General features: G+C 37.3%; 1 protein-coding gene across 1 annotated transcript in view; it reads left to right on the top strand.

Annotated features, from left to right (window-relative positions):
• LOC148955688 (organic cation transporter protein-like) overlaps positions 1-25,345 on the top strand; it is an 89,052-nt gene that overhangs the window by 14,537 nt on the left and 49,170 nt on the right. The window contains exons 5-8 of the mRNA XM_089107883.1: positions 14,563-14,731; positions 22,636-22,801; positions 24,715-24,824; positions 25,100-25,290. Of these exons, the coding sequence (XP_088964009.1) occupies positions 14,563-14,731; positions 22,636-22,801; positions 24,715-24,824; positions 25,100-25,290 (636 nt within the window). The remainder of the gene's footprint in view (positions 1-14,562; positions 14,732-22,635; positions 22,802-24,714; positions 24,825-25,099; positions 25,291-25,345) is intronic.

Raw genomic sequence — 25,345 nt, 5'->3', positions numbered from 1 at the left:
CTATCTGTGCTGGAAACCACGAAACGTCGAAGACTAGCCCATGTTCTGCCAATTTTGTGAAATGTGCCAAGTGCGGTAGAGATCGCCCTGCATTTAGCCTTCGTTGTTCTGCACTAAAAACGATCGTCAAAGCAAGTAAATAATGGCGACAAGTTTATCGATACATTTTCGTAACACATAAGGGCACAACTCGGCTAAATTGCAGTGCTTATAAGTGAAAATGTAAATATTTTTCCTCGAGTACCAAATAAGACCTACTTGTTTCATCCTGCCACGAGTTCCTCGGCAGCGGGTCTTCCAAGCAGAGGGCTCGCTGTCATTACCAGTAAGTAGTTATCTGAATGGGTAGTTACTTAATCCCTGTGAGTTTATTATGGCTGTGGAGTTTGCCTGTAGACACAGCCTGTTCTCGTGAATGTTTATTTGCCAACAAACTACTAGAACCAACAATCTGAAGCCAAATTCAGCTGAGCTTTTTCACGTCTTAACAGGTTCTTGGCTGAGCGTCAGAGCAACTTGATAGTATTAACTGTAGCCTACAAAATGATAGGTTGTACGCGTCTTTTACTAGCTACTTTCACGCTTTTCGCGCCATTTGCTTATGATTGTCCATTACATCCTTGTCTGAATCATTTAGATGCTCATTTTTATCTGATTTTTTCATGGTGTCGTAAAATTTGCAGCTATTAATCTTTGACTTGGCATTTTTCAAAGATATATTCATGCGCTGCATCACAGCGGCATAAAAAGTACGAGAACGTTTTTCATTTGGATATTCTTTCTTTAAAGCATTTAGCATGAACTGAACATTGAGCTCTCTTGGTAAATTTCTCACATCTGGACTGATTTTGTTGACGATAATGTAGCTGGAATCGTCTGAGGACTCAATACGCATCTCTAAAAGGTCTTTATTTACTGTCTCTTTGCCGGTGCTTTGTCTACCATGTCTCTCCTTAACCGGAAAAGTCACAGACTCCTTGACAATCTTCCAGCGGATTCTCTCAATCTGCTCTGTACTGGAAAATCCCTGTGTCCAGATAAATGTGTTTCAGCAGACCCTTACAGGTAATGGTTGTGTAATGCCATCATCACAAGACTTCAGAGGTAAGAACCAACTATAAATAATCTTTTTCTTGGGAGGTAGACGATCATCCAATTTCCCCCTTCTCCTGAAAATATTTACTGACTATATCAGTGCTTTTGTGTAGGTTAGGCATTCCTCGCAGTCCAGAGCCCGCTATTCGCTGTGTATCTCTTTCTGCATTTCCATATATAACACTAAACATTTCCTTTTGCAGTTAAACGTGCATTCCCTATCTATAAAAGCATCCTTCAATTTGGCTTTGTATATACTTACTTTTCTTCTTGCTTCCCTTCTCTTTTGTACTTCTGAACATGGGATCTGTTATAGATTCCTTTTCTATCTCCTTACTAGGGCCTTCCAGCTCATCTGAATTTTCCCTGATTATTGACTATAGGTGTTTTTCTGTTGTGCTTGTTTTGTTCTTTTTTTATTGTCTTGCTTTTCTGTCGCATTGTTTCTAACTTCAGCTACTCTCACTTGAACGTTCTTTAACTGCTAAAAACTCATCTGAAACAGTAATAGAAGCATCGTCGGTGTCTGAATAAGCCGTTAGATTTCTTATTTTTGCAGGCACAGGTAGCAAACCATTTGGCTTCTAATTTTGTGGTGGTTTGATCTTTGAATGGTGCAGTGCCGTTACTACACACAATTTCCAATACGTCTATTTTTATGTTTTTTCCATTGTTTGAGTATGGTGTCTAATGATTTTGTCACAAAACAAGATCTGAACCATGTCCGAATCAATCATGTCTCCATCTTGCAAAAACTCAAGTTCACTTACATCTAGGGACATATTTTTCTTTGTTTCTACATCGTCAGTATTATGTGGGACAGATATTCTGGAATGCATTGTACTCTCAATCACACCACAACAACTGTTTCTTCTTTACTACAAAATATGATAATCATGCTGGAATTCGGTTGATTCTTAAGCAAAAAAGGAGACACATGCCAAATGTCAAAGTCCAAAAGAACAGGTTCAAAAACGAGATATGTGCTCTGCACGTGTCTCCTTTTTAGCCCTAGGATCCATGTCAAAAACTGGCGTATATCTCTTTTCTATCTTCATTATTGTATGAGATAGGCCAATTCTGACTGAACAAATCGATTCCTCGTGCTGAGTTTACCCACAAAACATACCCAAATCATTTTCGACCAAAGTGGCTTATGTCGCCCTTTTAACTATCATAACTGAATTTGTTTTAGTGATCAATCATACTAACTGTTCTAACAGAAAAAAGCTTTTACTCAATTGCTGACCAAAGAAATTTAAGGATCATAATAAGTTGCATCGAAAAGCAGAACTTGGTCCCTGTTTTATGTCTTCCACTCTTCGGGTTAATCGAACGTAGCTATTAAAGAGAGGACTTGGGGGGAGGGGTGCAGGAGAAGAAGCACCAGCCTTCTTGTGTCTACTTTTTACAATAATGGTGTGATTAGTATACCTACTTGTTCTGAAAAAAGCTTACTTTTCAAACAGTTCATTCTGTAAGTAAGGAGCGACCCGGCTCAATGGTAACCGAAACTCTAAAAAACGGAAGTTTGAAATCAATAGATGCATCAAAAGAATCAGATTTTAATGCTGATTTCAAATATAGAAGTTTCATCAAGTTTAGATTTACCTATAATAAAGTTAAGCGCCTGAGAAAATTTGGCTGATTTTAGAAAAAAGGGAAAAAGACACCCTAAAAATCATAGAACCTTATGCAAATTTACACCATCATATTCGGCATATCAGAGAACCGTACTGTAGAGGTTTCAAGCACCTATCTACAAAAATGTGGAATTTTGCATTTTTTGCCAGAAGAAAGATCACGGCTGCGTGTTTATTTGTTTTTTTGTTGTTTTTTTCCCCAGGGGTGTTCGTATTGACCCAATAATCCTAGAATAACGTGGGAGGACTCATTGGAACGAAAATTAAAAGTTCTTGTGCCCTTTTTAAGTGACTAAAAAAATGGAGGGTAACTAGGCCCCCTCCCGCGCTCATTTTTTTCCCAAAGTGATCTGCTCAAAATTTTGAGATAGCCATTTTGTTCAGCATGGTCGAAAATATGATAGCTATGTCTTTTAGGATGAGTTAATCCCCCGAAGTCCCCGGGGGGAGGCTTAAATTTATGAACTTTACCCAATGTTAAAATATAGTACTGGTTATTGGGAAGTATACAGACGCTTTCAGGGGGGATTTTGCTGGTAGGTGGGGGGTGGGGGTGGGGGACTATATGGGGGGATCTTTCCATGAAGGAAGTTTTCATGGGGGAAGGGACATTGCTATGAAGCAATGTCACACAGAGACGACAGAAACAAAGAGATGACTCACACACAGAGAGGACAAACACACAGAAACGACACACACAGAGACCGGATTTCCCAGCATTATTAAAGAAAAAGATAAGAAATTAAATTAAAAAAAAAGCAAGTTTTTCAACTGAAAGTAAGGAGCAACATCTAAACTTAAAACGAACAAAAAATATTACGTATATGATTGGGTTCACCCCCTAGTCAATACCGTGCTCTTTAGGCCAAATATTTTTTAGTACTTTCATAAGAGCTATTTATTCTAACTAACGGCCTTTGTGATTAAGCGGTCATTTTTAAAGAATTGGAACAAAATTTGAACTTCAGCTTAAAGAGCAAGGTATTGACTAGGGGGCCAGCCCCCTAATATACCTATTAAAAATCTATGAATATAAAAGTTCGTTACGTAAGTTAATTCGTAAGTTACGTATTTTATCGTAAAGAGCGAGACGTTGAGGAGGGGACAGCCCCTTTCATATAAGGAATAATTTCTGTTCGTTTTAAGTTTTAACGTCGTTCCTTACTTTCAGTTAAAAAAACTTGTTTTTTTTATTTAATTTTATACAAGGATATCTATAGAAAAGGCTCATTCTAGAATTCCATTAAACAAACAAATGAGCAAAAATAAAATAAAATAATCTACCAAGCGTGAAACTACTACAAATCAGCATCGATAAATAAATGAAACCCAAAACGAACAGAAATTACAATAAATAACAGAGTCAAACTAAAAAAGAGAAGAAATTAACATAAGTTGGGCTCAAAACCACTATGGCTTCCCGAGGCCAGAACATAATTTGCACTTTGCTGAAAAAAAATAAATGTTTTTACTTTTATAACTTTAATAAAACAAATAATATTAACATTTTCATATCAGTATATATATATATATATATATATATATATATATATATATATATATATATATATATATATATATATATATATATATATATATAAATATATATATATATATATATATATATATATATATATACATATATATATATATATATATATATATATATATATATATATATATATATATATATATATATATATATATATATATATATATATATATATATATATATATATATATATATATATATATATATATATATATATATATATATATATATATATATATATAAATTAAACTGACAATGCACATTCATTTGTATTTTTTTCAGTAAAGTGCAACTTATGTTACACTTTCTACGACAACGCTTTTTATAAACACCTTAAATGCTCTTAGGGCATATATTACATCCCTTACAGTAACGGCTGTTTGTTTGGTTGTCGTCCTCTAAGACCTAATTTCCAGAACTTTCAATTACGTTAAACAAAATGGCTATGTCAAAACTTTGATTGCATGTGTTTCGGGAAATGGTGGGCGTGACAAGGGCGTTAGTCACTCTCCAATCACGTTCAACTATTAAAAAGGCACTAGCCCTTTCAATTTCCAATCAAATGAGTCCTTTTGAAGTTTCTACGATAATACTTTATATAAAAACCTTGTATGCTCCCAGGGCAGAACTTACAACCCTTGCGTTGAGGGCTGGAGGGGGGGGGGGGCTATCATCCTCAAAGGCCTAATTTCCAGAACTTTCTACTACGCTGAACAAAATAGCTATCTAAAAATTTTGATTGGACATCTTTGGGGAAATGGGGGGTGTCAGAGGGGGGTTAGTTACCCTCCAATAACTTTCGTATATTAAAAAGGGCAATAGCCCTCTCAATTTCCAATTGAATGAGCCCCTTTTCAAATTTCTACGATAACTCTATCTATAAGAAAACCTTAAATGCCCCCAGAGCACAACTTACAGCCTTTGCCCTGAGGGCTCTGGGCGGTTTGTCATCCTTAAATACATAAATTCCAAAACTTTCAACTACGTTGAACGTAATGGCTACCTCTAAACTTTGATTGAATGTTTTTGGGGAAATGGTGGGCGTAAGAGGGGAGTTAATTACTCTCCACTCACTTTCGACAATTAAAAAGGGCAATTTCAATTTCCAGTCAAATGAGCCCTTTTTGATATTTCTACAACAACTTTCTATAGAAACCTTATATGCCCAGAGGGCAGAACTTACCACCCTTGCACTGAGGGCTCTGAGGGGGTTATCATTCTAAAAGACCTAATTTCCAGTACTTTCGACTACGTTGAAAAAATGGATATCTCAAAATTATGATTGGATGTGCTTGAAAAAATGGTAGGCGTGAGAGGGGGGTTAGTTGCCCTTCAATCTCTTTTGACTATTAAAAAGGGCACTAGCCCTTTCAATTTCCAATTGAATGAGCCCTTTTTGAAGTTACTACAACATTGTTTTCTATAAAAACCTTATATGCGCCAGGGCAAAACTTACAACCCTTGCCATAAGGGCTGTGGGGGGGGGGGGAGGGGCTGTCACCCTTAAAGGCCTAATTTCAAAAACTTTCAACTACGTTGAATAAATGGCTATCTAAAAATTTTGACTGTATGTGTTTAAATAAAAGTTCAAAATAGGGATAAAATCCTTTTTAATAGACAGTGTATAATAAATTTCACAAAAATACCAGATATTTCGGTCACATATACAGTGACCGTCATCAGTAGTAAAACTAAACAGTTTTACTACTGATGACGGTCACTGTATATGTGACCGAAATATCTGCTATTTTTTGTGAAATTTATTATACACTGTCTATTAAAAAGGATTTTATCCCTATTTTGAACTTTTATTTTATTGTCATGGAAAGGCAGTGTGGTCTCCAAAATTATCTATGTATGTGTTTGGGAAAAAGGTGGACTTGAGAGGGTGGTTAGTTGGCTTCAAATCACTTTCGACTATTAAAAGGGCACTAGCCCTTTGAATTTACAATCTAATCATCTCTTTTTCAAGTTTCTACGACAAAGATTTCAATAAAAATCTTATATGCCCCTAGGGCATAACTTATAACCCTTGCCCTGAAGACTTTGGGGGGAGTGGCCTGCTCAAAGGTATAATTTTCAGAACTTTAAACTATATGGACCAAAATGTCTATCTCAAAATTTTGATTGGATGTATTTGGCGAAATGGTGGGTGGTGAAGGGGTGTTAGTTGCTTTCAATCACTTTCGACTATTAAAAAGGGCACTAGCCATTTCAATTTCCAATCGAATGAGCCCTTTTTGCAGTTTCTACGACAACACGCTCTATTAAAACCTTATATGCCCCCAAGGCAAAACTTACAACCCTTGCCCTGAGGGCTGTGAGGGCGGGGGGGGGGGGGGGCTTTGGGGGGGGGGTGGGTTGTCATCCTCAAAGACCGAATTTCGAAAACTTTCAACTACGTTGAACAAAATAGTTATCTTAAAATTTTGATTGGATGTGTTTGGGGAAAAGGTGGGTGTAAGAAGGGTGTTAGTTGCCCTCCAATCACTTTCGACTAATAAGAAGGGCACTAGCCCTTTGAATTAACAATCGAATGAGCCTTTTTGATGTTTCTACGACAACGCTTTCCATGAAAACCTTATATGCCCCAGGGCATAACTTACAACCCTTGCCCTGAGGGCTGTGGGAGAGTGTCCTCCTCAAAAACATAATTTCTATCAGGAAATCAACTACGCTGAACAAAATGGCTGTCTCAAAATTTAAAAAAACAAAAAATTTCCAATACGAATTGCCCTGATCTAAAGGGAAAAAAATAATACGCACATTGTGCCAACATCGTTCTTATGTGCCCCTAGGGCATAACTTAAAACCCTTGCCCTGAGGGTTGTGGGGGAGTGTCCTATTCCAAAACATATTTTGTATCTGGAAATCAACTACGCTGAACAAAATGGCTATCTCAAAATTTTGATTGGATGTGTTTGGTGAAATGGTCGGCGTGGAAGGGGTGTTAGTTGCCTTCTCATGACTTTCGACTATTTAAAAGGGCACAAGTCACTCCAGTTTCCAATCAAATGAGCCCTTTTGGAAGTTTCTACGACAACCCCTTCGATAGGAAGTGCCCTGGTATGAAAAAAAAATAATACATTGTGCCAACATCGTCCCATTTGACTGTGGGGGAGTGTTCTAATCGAAGGTATAATTTCCTAAACTTTAAACTGCGTGGAACAAAATGGCTATCTCAAAATTTTGATTGGATATGTTGGGGTAAATGGTGGGGGTGAGAGGGGGGTTAGTTGCCCTCAAATCACTTTCGACTATTAAAATGGGCACTAGACCTTTGAATTTTCAATCGAATAAGTCCTTTTCAAGTTTCTACGACAAAGATTTCAATAAAAACTTATATGCCCCTATGGCATAACTTTTAACCCTTGCCCTGAAGACTGTGGGGGGAGTGTCCTACTCAAAGGTATGATTTCCAGAACTTTCAACTACGTTGAACAAAATGGGTATCTTAAAATTTTGGGCGTGAGACGGGGAAAAGGTGGGCGTGAAACGGGGGTTAGTTGCCCTCCAATCACTTTCGACTATTAAAAAGAGCACTAGCCCTTTGAATTACCAATCGAATGACCCTCTTTTGAAGTTTCTAGGACAATGCTTTCTATAAAAAAAACTATATGCCCCCAGGGCATTACTTACAACCCTTGCCCTGAGGGCTGTGGGGGATTGTCCTCCTCAAAAACATAATTGCTATTTGGAAATCAACTACGTTGAACAAAATGGCTATCTCAAAATCTTAATTGGATGTTTTTTGGGAAATTGTGGGCGTGGAAGGGGTATTAGCTGCCTTCCAATCACTTTCGACTTCGCCTTTCGACAATCACTTTCCAATCACTTTCCAATCACATTAACAAGGGCCCAAACCACTCCAATTTTCAATTGAATGAGCCCTTTTCAAAGTTTCTTCGACAACTTCTTCGATACGAAGTGCCCTGGTCTAAAGGAAAAAAAAAATTAATAATACATTGTGCCAACATCGTTCTTGTATGACCCCAGGGCATATCTTCTATCTGGAGATCAACTACGCTGAACAAAATGGTCATCTAAAAATTTTGATTGGATGTGTTTGGGAAAAGGTGGACGTGAGACGGGGGTTATTTGCCCTCCAATCACTTTCGACCATTAAAAAGGGCACTAGCCCTTTGAATTACCAATCGAATGAGCCTCTTTTGAAGTTTCTAGGACAATGCTTTCTATAAAAACCTCATATGCCCCCAGGGCATAACTTACAGCCCTTTCCCTGAGGACTGTGGGGACTGTCCTCCTCAAAAACCTAATTACTATTTGGAAATCAACTACGCTGAACAAAATGGCTATCTCAAAATTTTAATTGGAAGTGTTTTGGGAAATTTTGGGCGTGGAAGGGGTGTTAGCTGCCGTCCAATCACTTTCGACTATTAAAAAGGGCACAAGCAACTCCAATTTCCAATTCAATGAGCCCTTTTCAAAGTTTCTTCGCCAACTTCTTCGATATCAAGTGTCCTGGTCCAAAGGAAAAAAAATAATAAATAATACATTATGTCAACATCGTTCTTGTATGACCCCAGGGCATAACTTAAAACCATTACCCTGATGGTTGTGGGGGAGTGACTTCCTCAAAAACACACTTTCTATCTGGAAATCAACTACGCTGAACAAAATGGCCAGCTCAAATTTTTATTGGATGTGTTTTGGGAAATGTTGGGCGTGGAAGGGGTGTTAGTTGCCTTCCAATCACTGTCGACTCTTAAAAAGGCCACAAGCCACTCCAATGTCCAATTGATTGAGCCCTTTTCGAAGTTTCTACGACAACTCCTTCGATACGAAGTGCCATAGTCTAAAGAAAAAATAATAATAAATAATACATTGTGCCAACATCGTTCATATATGCCCCCAGGGCATACCTTTAAACCCTTTCTCTGAGGGTTGTGGGGGAGAAAACCTTCTCAAAAACATATTTTCTATCTGGAAATCAACTACGCTGAACAAAATGGCTATCTCAAAATTTTGATTAAATGTGTTTGGGGATATAGTGGGTGTGGAAGGGGTCTTAGCTGCCTTCCAATCACTTTTAGACTATTAAAAAGGGCACAAACCACTCCAATTTCCAATCGAATGAACCCTTTTCGAAGTTTCTAGGACAACTCCTTCGATACGAAGTGCCCTTGTATGGAAAAAGAAGAAAACAAAAAAATAATAATACATTTTGCCAACTTCGTTCTTTACTTAGGCAGTGCGACTGCACTGCCTATGATGATGATCCGTAGAGTAAGAATGAATTGTCTTTTATTTGAACTTCAACGTAAATTATAATCCAATAAATTATAAGTTAATGGCTATCAAACAGGTCGCGGTAACGAACTGTAAGTAAGGAGTGACCCGGCTCAATAGTACCCAAAACTCTAAAACACGGAATTTTGATACCAGCAGATACATCAAAATAGGATTTTTATGCTGATTTCGAATATATAAGTTTTTATTTAGTTTATTCTTACCCATCAAAAGTTACGAGCCTGAAAAAATTGGCCTTGGTTTCAAAAAAGGGAGAAACACCCTCGAAGAGAAATAGAATCTTATTGAAAATCAAACCATCAGATTCAGCTTAACAGAAAACCCTACTGTAGATGTTTCAAGCTCCTATCTGCAAAAATGTGGAATTTTGTATTTTTTGCCAAAGGAAAGATCACGGGTGCGGGTTTATTTGTTAGTTTGTTTTTTTGTTGTTTTTTTCCCCAGAGGTGATCGTATCGATCCAGAAGTCCTAGAATATCGTGATAGGGCTCACTCGAAACGGATGTTAAAAGCTCTAGTGTCCTTTTTAAGATACCAAAAAAATTGGAGGGCAACTTGACCCCTTCCCAAACTCATTTTTTCCCGAAGTCACCCGACTAAAATTTTGAGATAGCCATATTGTTCAGTATAGTCGACAATCTGATAAATATGTCTGTGAGGATGACTTAATCCCCCACAGTTCCTGAGGGAAGGGCTGCAAGATGTGAACCTTGGCCATTTTTTACATATAGCATTGGTTATTGGGAAGTATATAGACGTTTTCTGGTGAGATTTTTCTGGTGGAGGGGGAGGGTCAGAGGAGGGAGTTAGGTGAGAGGATCTTTCCATGGAGGATGTTTTCTTGTGGGAAGGAACATCTCTATCATGGGGCACCGGATTTCCCAGCATTATTTAAAACGATCATAAATTAAATAAAAAAAAGTTTTTTCAACTGAAAGCAAGGAGCAACATTAAAAATTAAAACGACAAGAAATTATTACGTATATGAGGGGGTTCGCCCCCCCCCGGTCAATACCTCGCTTTTTACCCTAAAGTTTTTTTCGTACTTTCAAAAGAGCTATCTATTCTAATTAAACGGCCGTTCTGATTCAGGGGTTTGTGATTCGAACAAAATTCGAACTTTCAAACAGTTCGTGGTAACGAACTGTAAGTAAGGAGCGACCCGGCTCAATGGTAACCGAAACTCTAGAAAACAGTATTTTGATACAAATAGATACATTAAAAGAATCAGATTTTAATGCTTATTTCAAATATATAAGTTTGATCAAGTTTAATTCTACCCATCAAAAGTTAGACGCCTGAGAAAATTTGGCTGATTTTTGAAAAAAGGAAGAAATACCCCCTAAAAGTTATAGAACCTTAATGAAAATCACACCATCATATTCAGCGTATCAGAGAACCCTACTGTAGAGGTTTCAAGCTCCCATCTACAAAAATGTGGAATTTTGCATTTTTTGCCAGAAGAAAGATCACGGGTGCGTGTTTATTTGTTTGTTTGTTTTTTTTTTTTCCCCAGGGGTGATCGTATTGAACCAGTTGTCCTAGAATATCATGGTAGGGCTTAGTGGAATGGAAATTGAAAGTTCTAGTGCCCTTTTAATGTGACCAAAAAAATGGAGGGCAGCCAGGCCCCCTCCCACGCTAATTTTTTCCCCAGTCACCTGATAAAAATTTTGAGATAGCCATTTTGTTCAGCATGTTCGAAAATATAATAAGTATGTCTTTTAGGATGACTTAATCCCCGAAATTCCCGGGGGGAGGTCTGAAAGTTATGAACTTTACCCAATGTTAAAATATAGTATTGGTTATTTGGAAGTATACAGACGTTTTCAGGGGAGATTTTTCCTGGGAGGGGGGGGGGGGGTGGTTCGGGGGTTATGTGGGAGGCTATTTACATGAAGTTTTAATGGGGGAAGGGACATTTCTATGAAAGGGACGCCGGACTTCCCAGCATTATTTAAAGCAAGATCAGAAATTTAATATAAGAAAACAACTATTTCAACTTCAATAGCAGCAACATCGAAACTTCAAACGAACAGAAAATATTACATACATGATTGGGTTCACCCCGTAGTCAATACCTCGCTCTTTAAGCCAAAGATTTTTCAGTACTTTCATAAGAGCTATTTATTCTAATTAACGACCTTTGTGACTAAGCGGTCAGTTTTAAAGAATTGGAACAAAATTCGAACTTTCACTTAAAGAGCAAGGTATTGACTAGGGGGCGAACCCCCTAATAAACAAATTAAAAATATGTGAATATAGAAGTTCGTTACGTAAGTTAACTCGTAAGTTACGTATATTTATTACTAATAAAAACGTTCGTAAATATAATTAAACAAGTTTCGAGAAAGCCATTTAACTAAATAAAAGTAAATTAATATGAAAATGTTGTTTTAATTATTCATGTACGGTGAGCCAAGATCAAAACCTGCATTTATTCGAAAACGTTCAAAAATTAAATAAAACAAACAAGTTTTTTAAACTGAAAGTAAGGAGCGACATTAAAACTTAAAACGAACATAAATTATTCCGTATATGAACGGGGCTGTCCCCTCCTCAACGCGTCGCTCTTTAGGCTAAAGTTTTACTCCGTCTCACAAATTTATTTTTGAAAAAAATAAAAAAATTTAGCTTAAAGAGCGAGGCGTTGAAGAGGGGACAGCCCCGTTCATCTACGGGCTAATTTCTGTTAGTTTTAAGTTTTATTGTCGCTCCTTACTTTCAGGTTAAAAAACTTGTTTTTTTATTTAATAGCATAAAGAGCGAGGTATTGACTAGGGGGTGAACCCCCTCATATACGTAATGATTTCTGTTCCTTTTAAGTTTTAATGTCGCTCCTTTCTTTCAGCTGAACAAACTTGTTCTTTTTATTTAATATTTACTAAGAATCTCTCAACATCTACGTGGACAATTCTTGCCTGAACGATTTCATAGTTGATAATACACTTTCCTACCTGTATAATATTGATATCAGAGCCCTAAGCCCTAAAAAATAAATCGCTTTAAATTGACAAAATAATGAGACAATAAAATATATATTTTAGTTAAAACTGTGATTGAAAATATACATACTGTGAGAAACTAGTATTGGCTGAATTTCCTCTTACCACATTTCTTTAAATCCATAACTGAAAGGTGCGCAACATATTCTCAAGGGAAAACTTCAGGGTTCAAGCGAATGCGGAAATATTTCTGCAATAGAAAAGGGATCTATCACCTCTTTAGCAACAATATTGCAGGCTTGATCTAAATATATTATTGCAACTGAAGAATATTTTAAGGGTGCAAATCCCCTCAGTTTGGGGCCTTGGCCCTAATTACCACATAAATGTCCTTTTTTGTTCTTTTTTTTGCTAAATTAAATTATTTTCATTTTTGAGACGCTCTGTTTTAAATACTTCTTAATCTTTGGCTTTCCCTTTTCGCGTAATATTTGGATAATTTCTCGCAGGCTGGCTAGTTAGCCTTGAGTAGAAACTGCGGAGTTAGGATGAGTCATTCCGAACCACAATGCATTTTTAAACGACTAGACGCGGTTGAAATTTGACTGGGGTAAAAGGGAAGATGGATTTATGCATTGGAGATGGTGCGTGGCCTTACGTCGCACCCTCCGAGGCTTAAGGCTTGTTGGTCTCCACGAGATGTGCCTCATTGTTTTTTTTTATTTTTTCCCTTTTGAGGCAAAAGTTGAGTACTTCTTGATGTTATTTTGAATCGTATACTAAGCTTTGTTTTTCTTTCTGCTTTTGACTTCTTTTGACTAGCCTAGGTGAAGTCTAGAGAGAGAGGGTAGAGGTTGGTACAGGGTTAAAGTCTTTAATTATTGGAGATATTTTTCCTGAGGGAAAAGAAGAGTCTTATAATACGAATCTTGAGCTTGATGAATTGGGCCCTTACAGCGGCAACTTGGGCCAATTAGTCTGACACTTACTCCCCCCACCCGTAGTACCATTGTCGTATCCCTACTGGTTAAAGCTGTGACAGAACCAAAGCACGGAAATCAGCAAGGGCATAACTCGGAGAATCTGTGGCGCGTCAGAGTCTGTGGCGCGTCATCGTGGCACCGTGGTGCCAGATGACTTACACTAGTGGCTTCAGAAATGCCTCTGGCAGCCTATTAGATTACGAATATTGGTGGCAGAACAGTCCACCAGAGACCCTGGACCGTCTCGACAACGATAAATGTTCCATCAGTAGTGGCAATAGTGGCCCTTTGCGACGTAAACGGGTAAACCCTCAGTATGGGTCTGAAGGAGCTCTCACAAAAAGCAGAAAAGTATGACCCCAAAAATGTATTTTGAACCTTAGGGCATTATCTCTTCCCTGGAAAGAGACCAATTGATACCCTCCCGGTAATCTTAAGGCATATGTGCACCAGGGTTGTCATAACCGAGTAACGCAATTTATAAAACAAAGTTAATTTTAAAATGTGCGGGATTATAATTTAATGATAATCAAAAGTAATTAAATGTGCTAGAATTATTTTTTTGCTTAATTTTTACTGTTTTATCATGTTTTAAATTATTCACGGGATCCATTATCTTATGTCTCTCAATTCCGAGGGTAATCAAGACTTTTCGTAATTCAGTGTTAAAATATGCATTCCATTAGCCACCGTGTTCATTTGACAATTTTTACAGAAATACCGAATAAACCATCGAATTGGAAACCTTGTTTTACTATGCAATGTTGAAAAATACAATCTTCTCGGCATTTCTTTGATGGAAATGGTTTCCAGTTTGTCCGTAAAATACCAAGCGAAACGTGGTTTTTGAGTCTCCCCATGATGTGTGATGTGTGATGATGTGACTTCTGTTCAGATTAATCCTATTCCAATATTCTACCATTACTGGTTCAATATGTTATTCCAGAACATCTTTTAAATGAAGTAAAAATCACTAGAGTTTTTTTTTTTAACTGTCTTCCGCTATTTACTAGATTGCAGATATTAGTCTATTTATTTCTAACCTTTTTAATAATGATAATTTCTTTTTTTAGGAACTGAATTTGTTGGAAGTGAATTTCGTTTAAAATTTGGATTTATACAAAACATTTTCTTCGCTATTGGCTCCTGCTCCCTTGGAATTGTTGCAATTTTTGTAAAAGATTGGAGAATTTTGCAGCTAATATACGGTGCACCTGGCTTCCTGTTACTTTCATATTGGTGGTAATAATCATATTCCTGATATTTTTATACAAAATGACATATTACCACATATTTTACCAAGGCTACGTTCCTTCTAGGGTGGAGTTTATTTAAAACCCTTTACAGTCATGGGCGGATCTCGGATTCTTTTTAGGGGGGGGGGGCAAAATAGGTTGATCTGATAAACTTACGTTAGGAGCAAGTTTAATTAACGTAAAATTGCGTTAATTAAGTAAATTACACTACTTTAGACTACGTTAGGGGGCGGGCGCCCCCTCGCCCCCCCTGGATCCGCCAGTGTTTACAGTACCAAATCGTGATTTAACTTAATTGCTATCTGCTTGCAAATTAAATAATGCACCAACTCAGAAACTTTTGTGTCTGATTGAAAAATCAACTCAACCTAAAGAGTAAGGTAATAATGATGAGCATCCTAAACGGTTTTGTAAAAAAGTAAGGTTTACAATATCATAAGCAGCGCAATAGCGCTGCCTAAGTAAAAAACGATGTTGGCACAATGTATCATATTTTTTTTATCCATACCCGGGCACTTCGTATTGAAGGAGTTGTTGTATAAACTTCGAAAAGGGCTCACTCGATTGGAAATTGGAGTGGCTAATGCCCTTTTTAATAGTCGAAAGTGATTGGAAGGCAACTAGCCCTCCAATCCTCCAACTTTACTGAAAAAAACAAAACAAATGAATGTGCATTGTCAGTTTAATACTGATATTTAGTAATCAAAATGTTAATATTATTTGATTTATTAAAGTTATAAAATTAAGAACATTTATATTTTTTTAGTAAAGTGCAAATTATGGTCTGGCCTTGGGAAGGCATAGGGGTTTTGAGCGCAATTTATGTTAATTTCTGCTCGTTTTGAGTTTGACTCGGTTATTTATTGTAATTTCTGTTTGTTTCGGGTTTCATTTATTTATGCGGTAGTTCCACGCTTCGTAGATTATTTGACTTTATTTTTGCTCATTTTTTGTTTAATGGAGTTCTTTACTTTTCTTTGAAAAACTTATTTTGTGGAAAAACTTTTTTTTGAATTAATGTTATAAAATGATTGTCCCAAACATTTATTTTTGCTTATTTACTTTAATAATCATATTTTTAACAACAATAAAATTCTGAAAGCGTTGTTGTTTAGTATGTGAAGTTTTAACGTTGATAAGAAAAAAACTTTGACAAAAATAGCTGCCTTGAACGTCATAGATGACACGAATTTAAAATCAAGGCAAAACTCTGAAAGCGTTGTTGTTTTGTATGTGAAATTTTAACGCTGATAAGAAAATACTTTGACAAAAATAGCTGACGTTGAATTTCATAGACGACACGAATTTAAAATCAAGGCAAAATTCTGGAAGCGTTGTTTTTTAATATGTGAAGTTTCAACGCTGATAAGACAAAAACTATGACAAAAATAGCAGACGTTAAATGTGTTAGATGATACAAATTTAGAATCAAGGTAAAATTCTGAAAGCGTTGTTGTTCAGTATGTGAAGTTTTAACGTTGATAAGACAAAAACTATGACAAAAATAGCAGACGTTAAATGTATTAGATGATACAAATTTAGAATCAAGGTAAAATTCTGAAAGCGTTGTTGTTCAGTATGTGAAGTTTTAACGTTGATAAGACAAAAACTAAGACAAAAATAGCAGACGTTGAATACCATAGATGATACGAACTTAAATTCAAGGCAAAATTCTGAAACCGTTGTTGATTAGTATGGAAGTTTTAACGTTGATAAGACAAAAACTATGACAAAAATAGCAGACGTTAAATGTATTAGATGATACAAATTTAGAATCAAGGTAAAATTCTGAAAGCGTTGTTGTTCAGTATGTGAAGTTTTAACGTTGATAAGACAAAAACTAAGACAAAAATAGCAGACGTTGAATACCATAGATGATATGAACTTAAATTCAAGGCAAAATTCTGAAACCGTTGTTGATTAGTATGTGAAGTTTTAACGCTGATAAGACAAAAACTTTGACAAAAATAGCAGACGTTGAATGTCATAGATAATAGGAATTTAAATTCAAGGCGAAATTCTGAAAGCGTTGTTGTTTAGTATGTGAAGTTTTAACGCTGATAAGAAAAAAAAATTGACAAAATTAGCTAACGTTGAATGTCATAGATGACACGAATTTAAAATCAAGGCAAAATTCTGAAAGCGTTGTAGTTTAGTATGTGAAGTTTCAACGCTGATAAGAAAAAACACTTTGACAAAAATAGCTGACGTTGTATGTCATAGATGACACGAATTTAAAACCAAGGCAAAGTTCTGAATGCGTTGTAGTTTAGTATGTGAAGTTTTAACGCTGATAAGAAAAAAAATTTGACAAAAATAGCTGACGTTGTATGTCATAGATGACACGAATTTAAAATCAAGGCAACATTCTGGAACTGAGGAAACGAGGTAAAGCGAATTTATATGAGGGGGAAAGGAAATTTATCACACGGTTCGTGGTAACGAATTGTAGGTAGGTAGCGACGTGGCTCAATAGTAACCGAAACCCTAAAAGACGAATGTTGATATCAATTGATATGTCAAAAGAATTGGCTTATTGTGTTAATTCCAAATATATAAGAGTCATTAAGTTTAGTGTTACCCATCAAAGGATACGAGCATGAGAAAATTTTCCCGGGTTTCAAAAAGGGGGATAACCTCCCCTAAAAGTCAAGGAATCTAAAAAAAAATCACGCCACCCTATTCAGCTATCAGAAAAATCTACTGTCGAGGTTTCAAGCTCCCATCTGCAAATATGTTGAAATTTTACACGCGGATATGTTAAGGGCAATTTTCCTGGGTACATTTTTACGCATTCAAGATTTATGAATGCGAAACAACACCTCAAATTTGGTTTCTGGAACGTCCGCACAATGTCTCAAGACTCCAATACTGAACAAGTGCTAAGAGCACTGAAAGATTACCATCTTGACCTTCTGGCTGTGTCAGAAGTTCGATGGCTAGGATCTGGATCAAATAAACTGGATGGAGATGTGACCATTATATACAGTGGATCGCAGCAAAAGCGTGAATACTGAGTAGCACTAATGATAACAAAACAGACTTCCCAAGCTCTATTACAGTGGACACTGGTGTCACCTAGAATCCTGAAAGCCCGCTTCATCGGCGCGCATGTGAAACTGTCAGTAATAGTATGCTACGCACCCGCCAATGATGCCACCGACGAAGCAAAATACGAATTTTACAGAGCTCTCAACTCCGTGGCAAACGACATACCACGGCATGACATGGCATGTTTTCTAGGAGACTTTAACGCGAAAGTAGGAAACGACCGTTCGTTTTCCCCTGAAGTTCTCGGAGAGCATGGCCTGGGCCAGCGAAACAAAATCAGAGAACTACTTATCGACTTCGCGCTCCTTAACGACCTAGTAATCAGAGGTACCCTATTTTCTCATCGGGATGTACACAAATATTCTTGGAGATCTCCCGATGGCCACACCCGAAATCAGATTGACTATTGTCTTTGGAGCAGGAAGTGGAGATCAAGGCTACTTGATATAATGGGATATAGAAGAGCTGATGTTGGCTCAGATCATAATCTGATGGCAGCGAAAATCCGCCTCAAATTGAAAAGAAATACAAACGCAAAAAAGGCTCCCTTAAACCCAGTCTTTGACTCGGAGAAACTGAGGTTGAGAGAATTCAACCAAGCCTTTAAACTAGAGATGCGTAATAGATTTGAAGCCTTGTCTTTACTAGATGATGCTGATAGCAATCAATACTAGGAAAGAACATAGTTGTGTTTTCACGATGCTTCAATAGCGGCCATTAGGTATTGTAAGAGTACAAAAGACCCGTGTCTATATGACACAGTTTAGAACATTATACGGAAAAGGAAAATAGTAAAAGCATTACTGCTTCAAACACAAACCCCCAACAAACAGATACTCCGAAATGATAACTCCAGAGCCGCGGAGAAAGAGGTAAAGAAGAGTGCCAGAAAAGACCGGAGAAACCTGCTGGAGCGAAAGCAGCGCAGGCAGAAGAGGCGGCGGAGAGAGGTGATTCAAGAACCGTCTATAAAATCACTAATGAGATTATTGGAAAGAAATCCTCTATTCAACATGGACCAGTAACAGACCCCGCGGGTATTCTGAAAACACCTCAGTCTAAAGTAAGTGAAAGTAGGTTCAGTTATTTCGAAAGGCTGTTGAATAGGCTTCCGATAAAGTATTACCTTCAGATTCCAAGAACCATTCTGTTTTCCCTAAATGTGTGTACGTACCCGCCGTTGTTCAGCAAATTTATAGCTGCATAGAAGGAGCTAACAAAAGAGTAGTTGCCTGGTAACACCAAAATCTCTGTAGAAATGATCAAATCGACTGTTATGACCTGCCTCAAGTTCTGGACAGCGTTGTTCGCAGTAATCTGGACGACCGCCAAAGTACCTTCGGATTTCAAACGCAGCACGCTTGTGAGGATCTTTAAGAAAGGCGATACGTCCTTGCCAGGCAACTGGCGAGGAATCTGCATGCTTTCCATACCTAGCAAATTGCTGACGCATATTTTACTGCAGAGAATCAGCTCGCAGCTCCACAGACACCTTCGCGACGAGCAACATGGATTCAGACCGAACCGTTCATGTGCAGACTTGATATTCACCCTACGGCTACTGACGGAAGAAAGCAGAGAATGGCGCTCCAAAATCTATATGATATTCATTGATTTTGAGAAGGCATTTGACTCAGTAGACCGCCAAAGTCTGTGGAAGATCCTACTGCATTACGGAATCCCTGAAAAGATAGTTTCACTGATTTTTGCGTTTTATGAAGATAGCGAGTGCTGTGAAAAGACACCAGATGGCCAAACCCGTTTCTTCCGCATTAGGTCAGGAGTTAAGCATGGTTGCGTCTTGTCACCGCTACTTTTCGTAATTGTCATTGATTACATACTGCGAAGTACAAGCACAGACGGAATCCAGCTAAATCCAGAAACACGCCTCAGGGATGTAGACTTCGCTGACGACATCGCCGTCCTAGAATCATGCAAGCATAGACTCCAAGAACTCCTTGACAAAGTGAGGGAGAGAGGCGGACATGTCGGCCTAAAAATAAATAATGAGAAAACAAATTGCATGGCTACCACAGATTCAGCCCTGAGCATCACTTGCGGAGACCAACACATAGAGCAAGTTGTCCATTTCAAATACTTGGGAAGCATAATAGAAAGTACCGGATCGACCACAAAAGAAGTGCTCACAAGAATCGGCCAAGCCAATGGGGCCTTCAATAGATTACGGAAAGTATGGCGGTCCCAAAGCTTCTCTATACGGCTAAAGTTACGCCTCTTCAATAGCAATGTTATGCCAGTGCTGCTTTACGCTGCCGAAACCTGGCACCTCAACCAGGAACAAGAGCTAAGAATACTTGCTTTCGAAAACACATGTCTCAGAAGAATTCTCAACATCCGTTGGCAGCAGAGAATAACAAACCAATTCATCCGTGACAAGACTGACCAGCCTCTTGTGACACATATTATAAGAGTCCGCCGATGGAGATACCTTGGCCATGTACTAATTATGGACAATCTCCGACTACCAAATGCAGCGCTCCATTGGCAGCCACCGGGTCCACGCCGCAGGGGCAGACCCAGAAACACCCTGCGTCGAACGTACCAGACAGATCTCCGTAACCTCCACACATCAATCCAACCTCAATGGGAGGACATACTTGCAGCAGCAAACCGGCGGGAAGATTGGCGGCTCCTTCTTGATGCCCTGGGTGCCTCTGGAGGCACAAGTGGATCTAAGGTCTAAGATACATTTTTACTGGACTGAATTTTCTAGAATTTTCTACTGGACTGAATTTGTCTGTCCATGGGGGTTATTTTCTGTGGAGGGGGAGACGGGTTTTTCGGCATTATTAAAAGAACAATAGAAATCAAGTTTTATCAACTGAAAGCAAGGAGCAACATTCAAACTTAAAATGACCAGAAATTTTGTATATGAAGGGGATCGCTCCCTTTTCACTATTTCACTCTTTATGCTAAAATTTGACTTGGATTCCCAATTCCTAATGAAAGACTCCTGATACACAAGGATCGTTTAATTAGAACAATACGAAGCGTTTTAAAAAAAACTAAAAACTTTAGCTTCAAAAGCGAGATAGTGGAGGGGGCAGGCCCCCTAATACACGTTATAATTTCTGTTCGTTTTAAGTTTCAATGTTGTTCCTTACTTTCACTTGAAAATCCGTTTTTTTTAATCTGATAATAAAACGGGTGTCATCTAGGATATCAACATGGACTTTAGAAAAGGAAAACTAATTATTTTACAACGCGCATTATCATATCGAACAATTTGCTTTAATGAATGTTTTCACCTCCAAATGTTTGAGTAAAAAAAAAAACACAAAAGAACAAAAATAATACTTAAATAAAAAATTACTGAAAATGAAAAAGAGCTTAAACTAAAATAGATACTAAAAATAAGAAAAACTAATACACATAATCCTAAGAGCCTCAGAAATTTGAACTGCATATGTCGCCTTTTAATTTTGGTCGATTTGGAATAGGCTCTTTTAACTTCTCCCTATAGCACATGTTTTTTTTTAAATATAGGCTCTTTTTGGATCTTGGCTTTGAACCTCTGAGTTCAAAATTTTTAAATAATGAAATATTTTGTGCACAATAGCAAGTTTTACTTTTTTTGCAAAGGTGCAGCTGATGGCACTTTATTTGATATATATTTTCAGCTTAAAATACCCGACTATAAAATATCTAAAAAATAAAAAAGGAAAAATCCCCAAAATCAAAAATAAATTATTAAAATTACACCAAATTACTAAGTATAAAATAATTACTACGCAGTATCCTGAGAACCCTAAAATATATTTTAACAAACAATTTTTCGTTGTAGCTTATGCTGATGTTGGCTGATTTGGCATATTATGTTTCTATACCCTTTGTGCTGTTTTGGTTCTTGCCTTTTTTGACCACTTGTATCGAACCTCTTAAAAAATAATCCTTGAAAATGAAAATTCTTGGTGTAGGAGAGGCAGCGGTGTTAAAAGAAACTTACTGTATGAGGGCTTGTAATATCGGCCATATCGGAACCAGAAATGCCTTAGGGTTTATAGCAAAAAAATATTTGGCTTACCTTGTAGATATCTCCCCCCCCCGCTGTGCCATCAGAACCACACATTAGCCCATCTGTTTAAATATCCTCCAAATCTATTAAAGCAAAGAATTCAGGTGACGCGGGTCAACGTCATATCTACCCTCTACCGTCTTTTGAGGCCTTTCTTGCCTTAATGTCCTGCGTGCTAATGAAATAGCCAAAGTTCCTCCATCAAGGGGTCTGATGATGTCAGTAATTAGGGATTAATTTATTCGTCCCAGAATGATTTTATTTTACAGCATTCCGACGAATAAATATACAGAAACCTTTAACGATCTGTGCTTTTAAAAGCAGTAAGTTTCTTTTCTTGTTGCTGGTTAAGGTTTCACGTTTCGGCAGCATACCAAAGGATTTATATGATATTCCTGTTAAGCAGAAACACTTTTCGGTGGCGTCGACTGGTCTCATGACTCTCTTAGTCATAGATACACACAGACTTTCTTGCTATACTATCCAATGGATTTCTACAATCTATTCAGAATTTTTCTTAGCCTGTTCTCAAATAGTCCGTTCGTGTCTGTGTTGTTATCTCTTTATGCAAAAGAGTCTGACCTTACTTGTGGGTATCTTGAAATTTCTAGAACTCCCATTGCTATCAGAGGAAATTAGTGTAGTACTTCAGAAAAAAAAATAATTAAAAACAGACTATCTGACTGCACGGTAATATTGAGATTTTATATATCTATTTTTTTTCTGAGGGGTCTAAATCCAGAAGTACGAAATTTTGACTTGGCGTGTGAATTGTTCTTGGAGTTTTATTTTCTGCGTTCCAGGCTTTTGCCCGAGTCGTGTCGCTGGCTGATAAATCAGGGTCGTCTCGAAGAAGCGAAAAATATTGTAGAAGTGGCCTGTAGAGTAAATAAGAAGACAGTGCCTCAACATTTACTTTGTACTTCGTTGGATGGAACTAGTGAACCAGATTATCATGCAGCAGACAAGGCAAGTAGCAAATTCCTTTATTCTTTTTCCGTTCTTGGCAGAAAGCGAAGTAGGGGTGGGGGGTAATTTGTTGCATATTAATACGGTGAAACACCAAGTGGACTAAAGAGCCTACTTCTGAAAGAGATATGGTTATTGAGCCCTATAAAGTCGCTTAAGACTAGGAATAAGTGGAGGTGAAGAGGTGATTTTAGGTAATGAAAAGAGCGATCAAGTGGACAGCTCTACTTACCTAGGCAGTATTATTAGTAAAGACGGTGAGTTCATTATAAATATTAAATGTAGAATAGCAAAAGTCCTGGGTATGATTTTCACAGTTGAAAAAAGTTTGGAAGAATAGGAAGATAGGTCTGCGAGCCAAGGTTAGAATATTGGAAGCTTCAGTAATGACAATGGTCCAGTGTAGTTTTGAAGCGTGGACGCTCCAAGAAACAGAGAAGGATTTGCTAGATGGATTCCAAAGAAATTGCATACGGATTGTTTAGGATACCGTATCTCAAACAGTAAGCTGAACGAAGAATATGGTTCAATTCTGCTTTCCAGGGCTATAATGCGAGAAAGGATGAGATGGATAAGACATATTCTGCAGATGAAAAATAACAGCTTACCAAAGATTATCCTTATCGGCCAACCATTTAGGGCCAAACGAAAAGTATGTCGTCTCCGAATGGGATGGAAGGAAAGATTTAAAGGAAATAGGAACTTCTTGGGAGGGCTTAAATAAGAAGGTTTTCAATAGATTGGGATGGAGGAGGAGCATTTGCAGCTATTATGGCTTAAAGCGGCTTGGTGCTGCAGTGAGTTAGCAATAGTAGTAGTAGTAGTAAAGTCATCAGAGCTTAGTCAACGCCGTAGCGTGGACTTAGTGTCTCCCATGTATAATTTTTTCCTCGGCTACTTTACATTGAAAGTCTGGTCGCAGAAACCTAGGTGGGGCTTCGGTCAATCGAAATTTAAAGTTTTAGAGTCATTTTTCATTGGCCTTAGCCTCTGTAACCACATTCGGATCAGGTTAAAACCTTAAGGGACGGTTGAAGGGTGTACAAAAGGATATATGATATTGTTTTTGAATTTGGGGGGAAAAAGGGCTAAGAAGAAGTTTTTTCTGATCCGTTCAAAATATCTTGAGGTATGATCCCCGCGGGACTTTTTTTGATGAAGTAGCAAGGCAAGAAATGTTAAGACCATACGTCCTCGGGTTATCAAAACGGTTTATTTGTAAAATCCCTTTATGAGATTAAAGTGAACAATCAAACTAACAACAAACAGAACTTACCATAAATAAGTAAGGGGATAACGATTGATTTATGTTTCACTCGTATTGTGGTTTAGTTTTTTACTTCATTCTTACATATTTAATTGACATACCTTCAATAAAAATTAACAATAGAAACAAATTAAGTTTTTAAATGAAAAGTTCGTTTATGTATAGGCAGAAGAGCAACGTTGTAACTTAGGCAAGCACGAATTCCACCGAACATAAGGAAGCTGAAGTCTGCCCCTCAACTCTACTGTTTAAGCTAAATTTTAACAACGATTATCGCAACGCTTTAAGAATGAAAACCATGCCTGCTTTACACAACAAAATCTTTAGTTCAAATGTTTGAAATACAACGTTTGAAATACAAATGTTTGAAATACAATGAGTAAATACAACGTTTACTCACTTACCAACTGGCAACTCGCATTTATCAATTCGCTTTGTTCTTTGATGAGCTGTAGTATATTCTATGTTCAAATAATGCACAAAAAGTCTATAGATTGTGAAATCAGCCTCCCCCTTCCGTCTCGAAGTAGCACTTCGAGGATGACTTTCGACACCTTTTAACGGACACCCATGGCATATATTGTTTTTTATGCATTAAAATTTCTTGTATTTTCTAATCAATTTGGGATTTTTTTTTTATTCGTAGAACGAAACAAAATCAGGTGTATCTTCCGAAACAGGCAGTACTGGAACTATGCTGCAAGTAATGAAAAACAAGATTCTTCGGAAAAGGAGTTTGCTTATGTTTTTCGTGTGGTAAGTACAAATTTGCTATAGAACAATTTTGATTTTCTGCTTTTAGATGTCTTGCGTATTTTTTCCGTAATTATCATCAACTGTCATGAAAATTTACATATTCTTAGCGAGTTCAACATCCCCAGGTAAGATATGGTTTAAAAAAAAAAACATTATAGAACGGACAACATGTCTGGGAACCCTGAGACTACTATCTAAAAATCATGTACTATCAATTAATTTTATTCATTTCCAATCAAAGATGACGTGGTGACGCATCCATCTTTTTCCATTAGGGGCCATTATGTTAAACTAGCTGTCATAGAATATCATAATAGCACTCACTCGGATGGACATATAACAATCTATCACGTTTCGAAACCAAAAATAAAAAAAGAGGTATCGTCACCTCTTTTAGCAAAGTACCAAAGTTCTGACATTTTGTACCACAAAACTATATTATTGGCCTGTGCCGGATTCAAATGTCGTAATTCAAAAATTATGAGGCAACAAATAGGCTTAAAACCAATGAACGAATATTT

Source organism: Artemia sp. Qi Xiang Cuo, chromosome 2 (assembly GCF_049724085.1).
Source record: "Artemia sp. Qi Xiang Cuo chromosome 2, ASM4972408v1, whole genome shotgun sequence".
NCBI lineage: Eukaryota > Metazoa > Arthropoda > Branchiopoda > Anostraca > Artemiidae > Artemia > Artemia sp. Qi Xiang Cuo.
The sequence above is the reverse complement of the archived record's forward strand: the minus strand, read 5'-3'. Positions and strand labels throughout refer to the sequence as shown.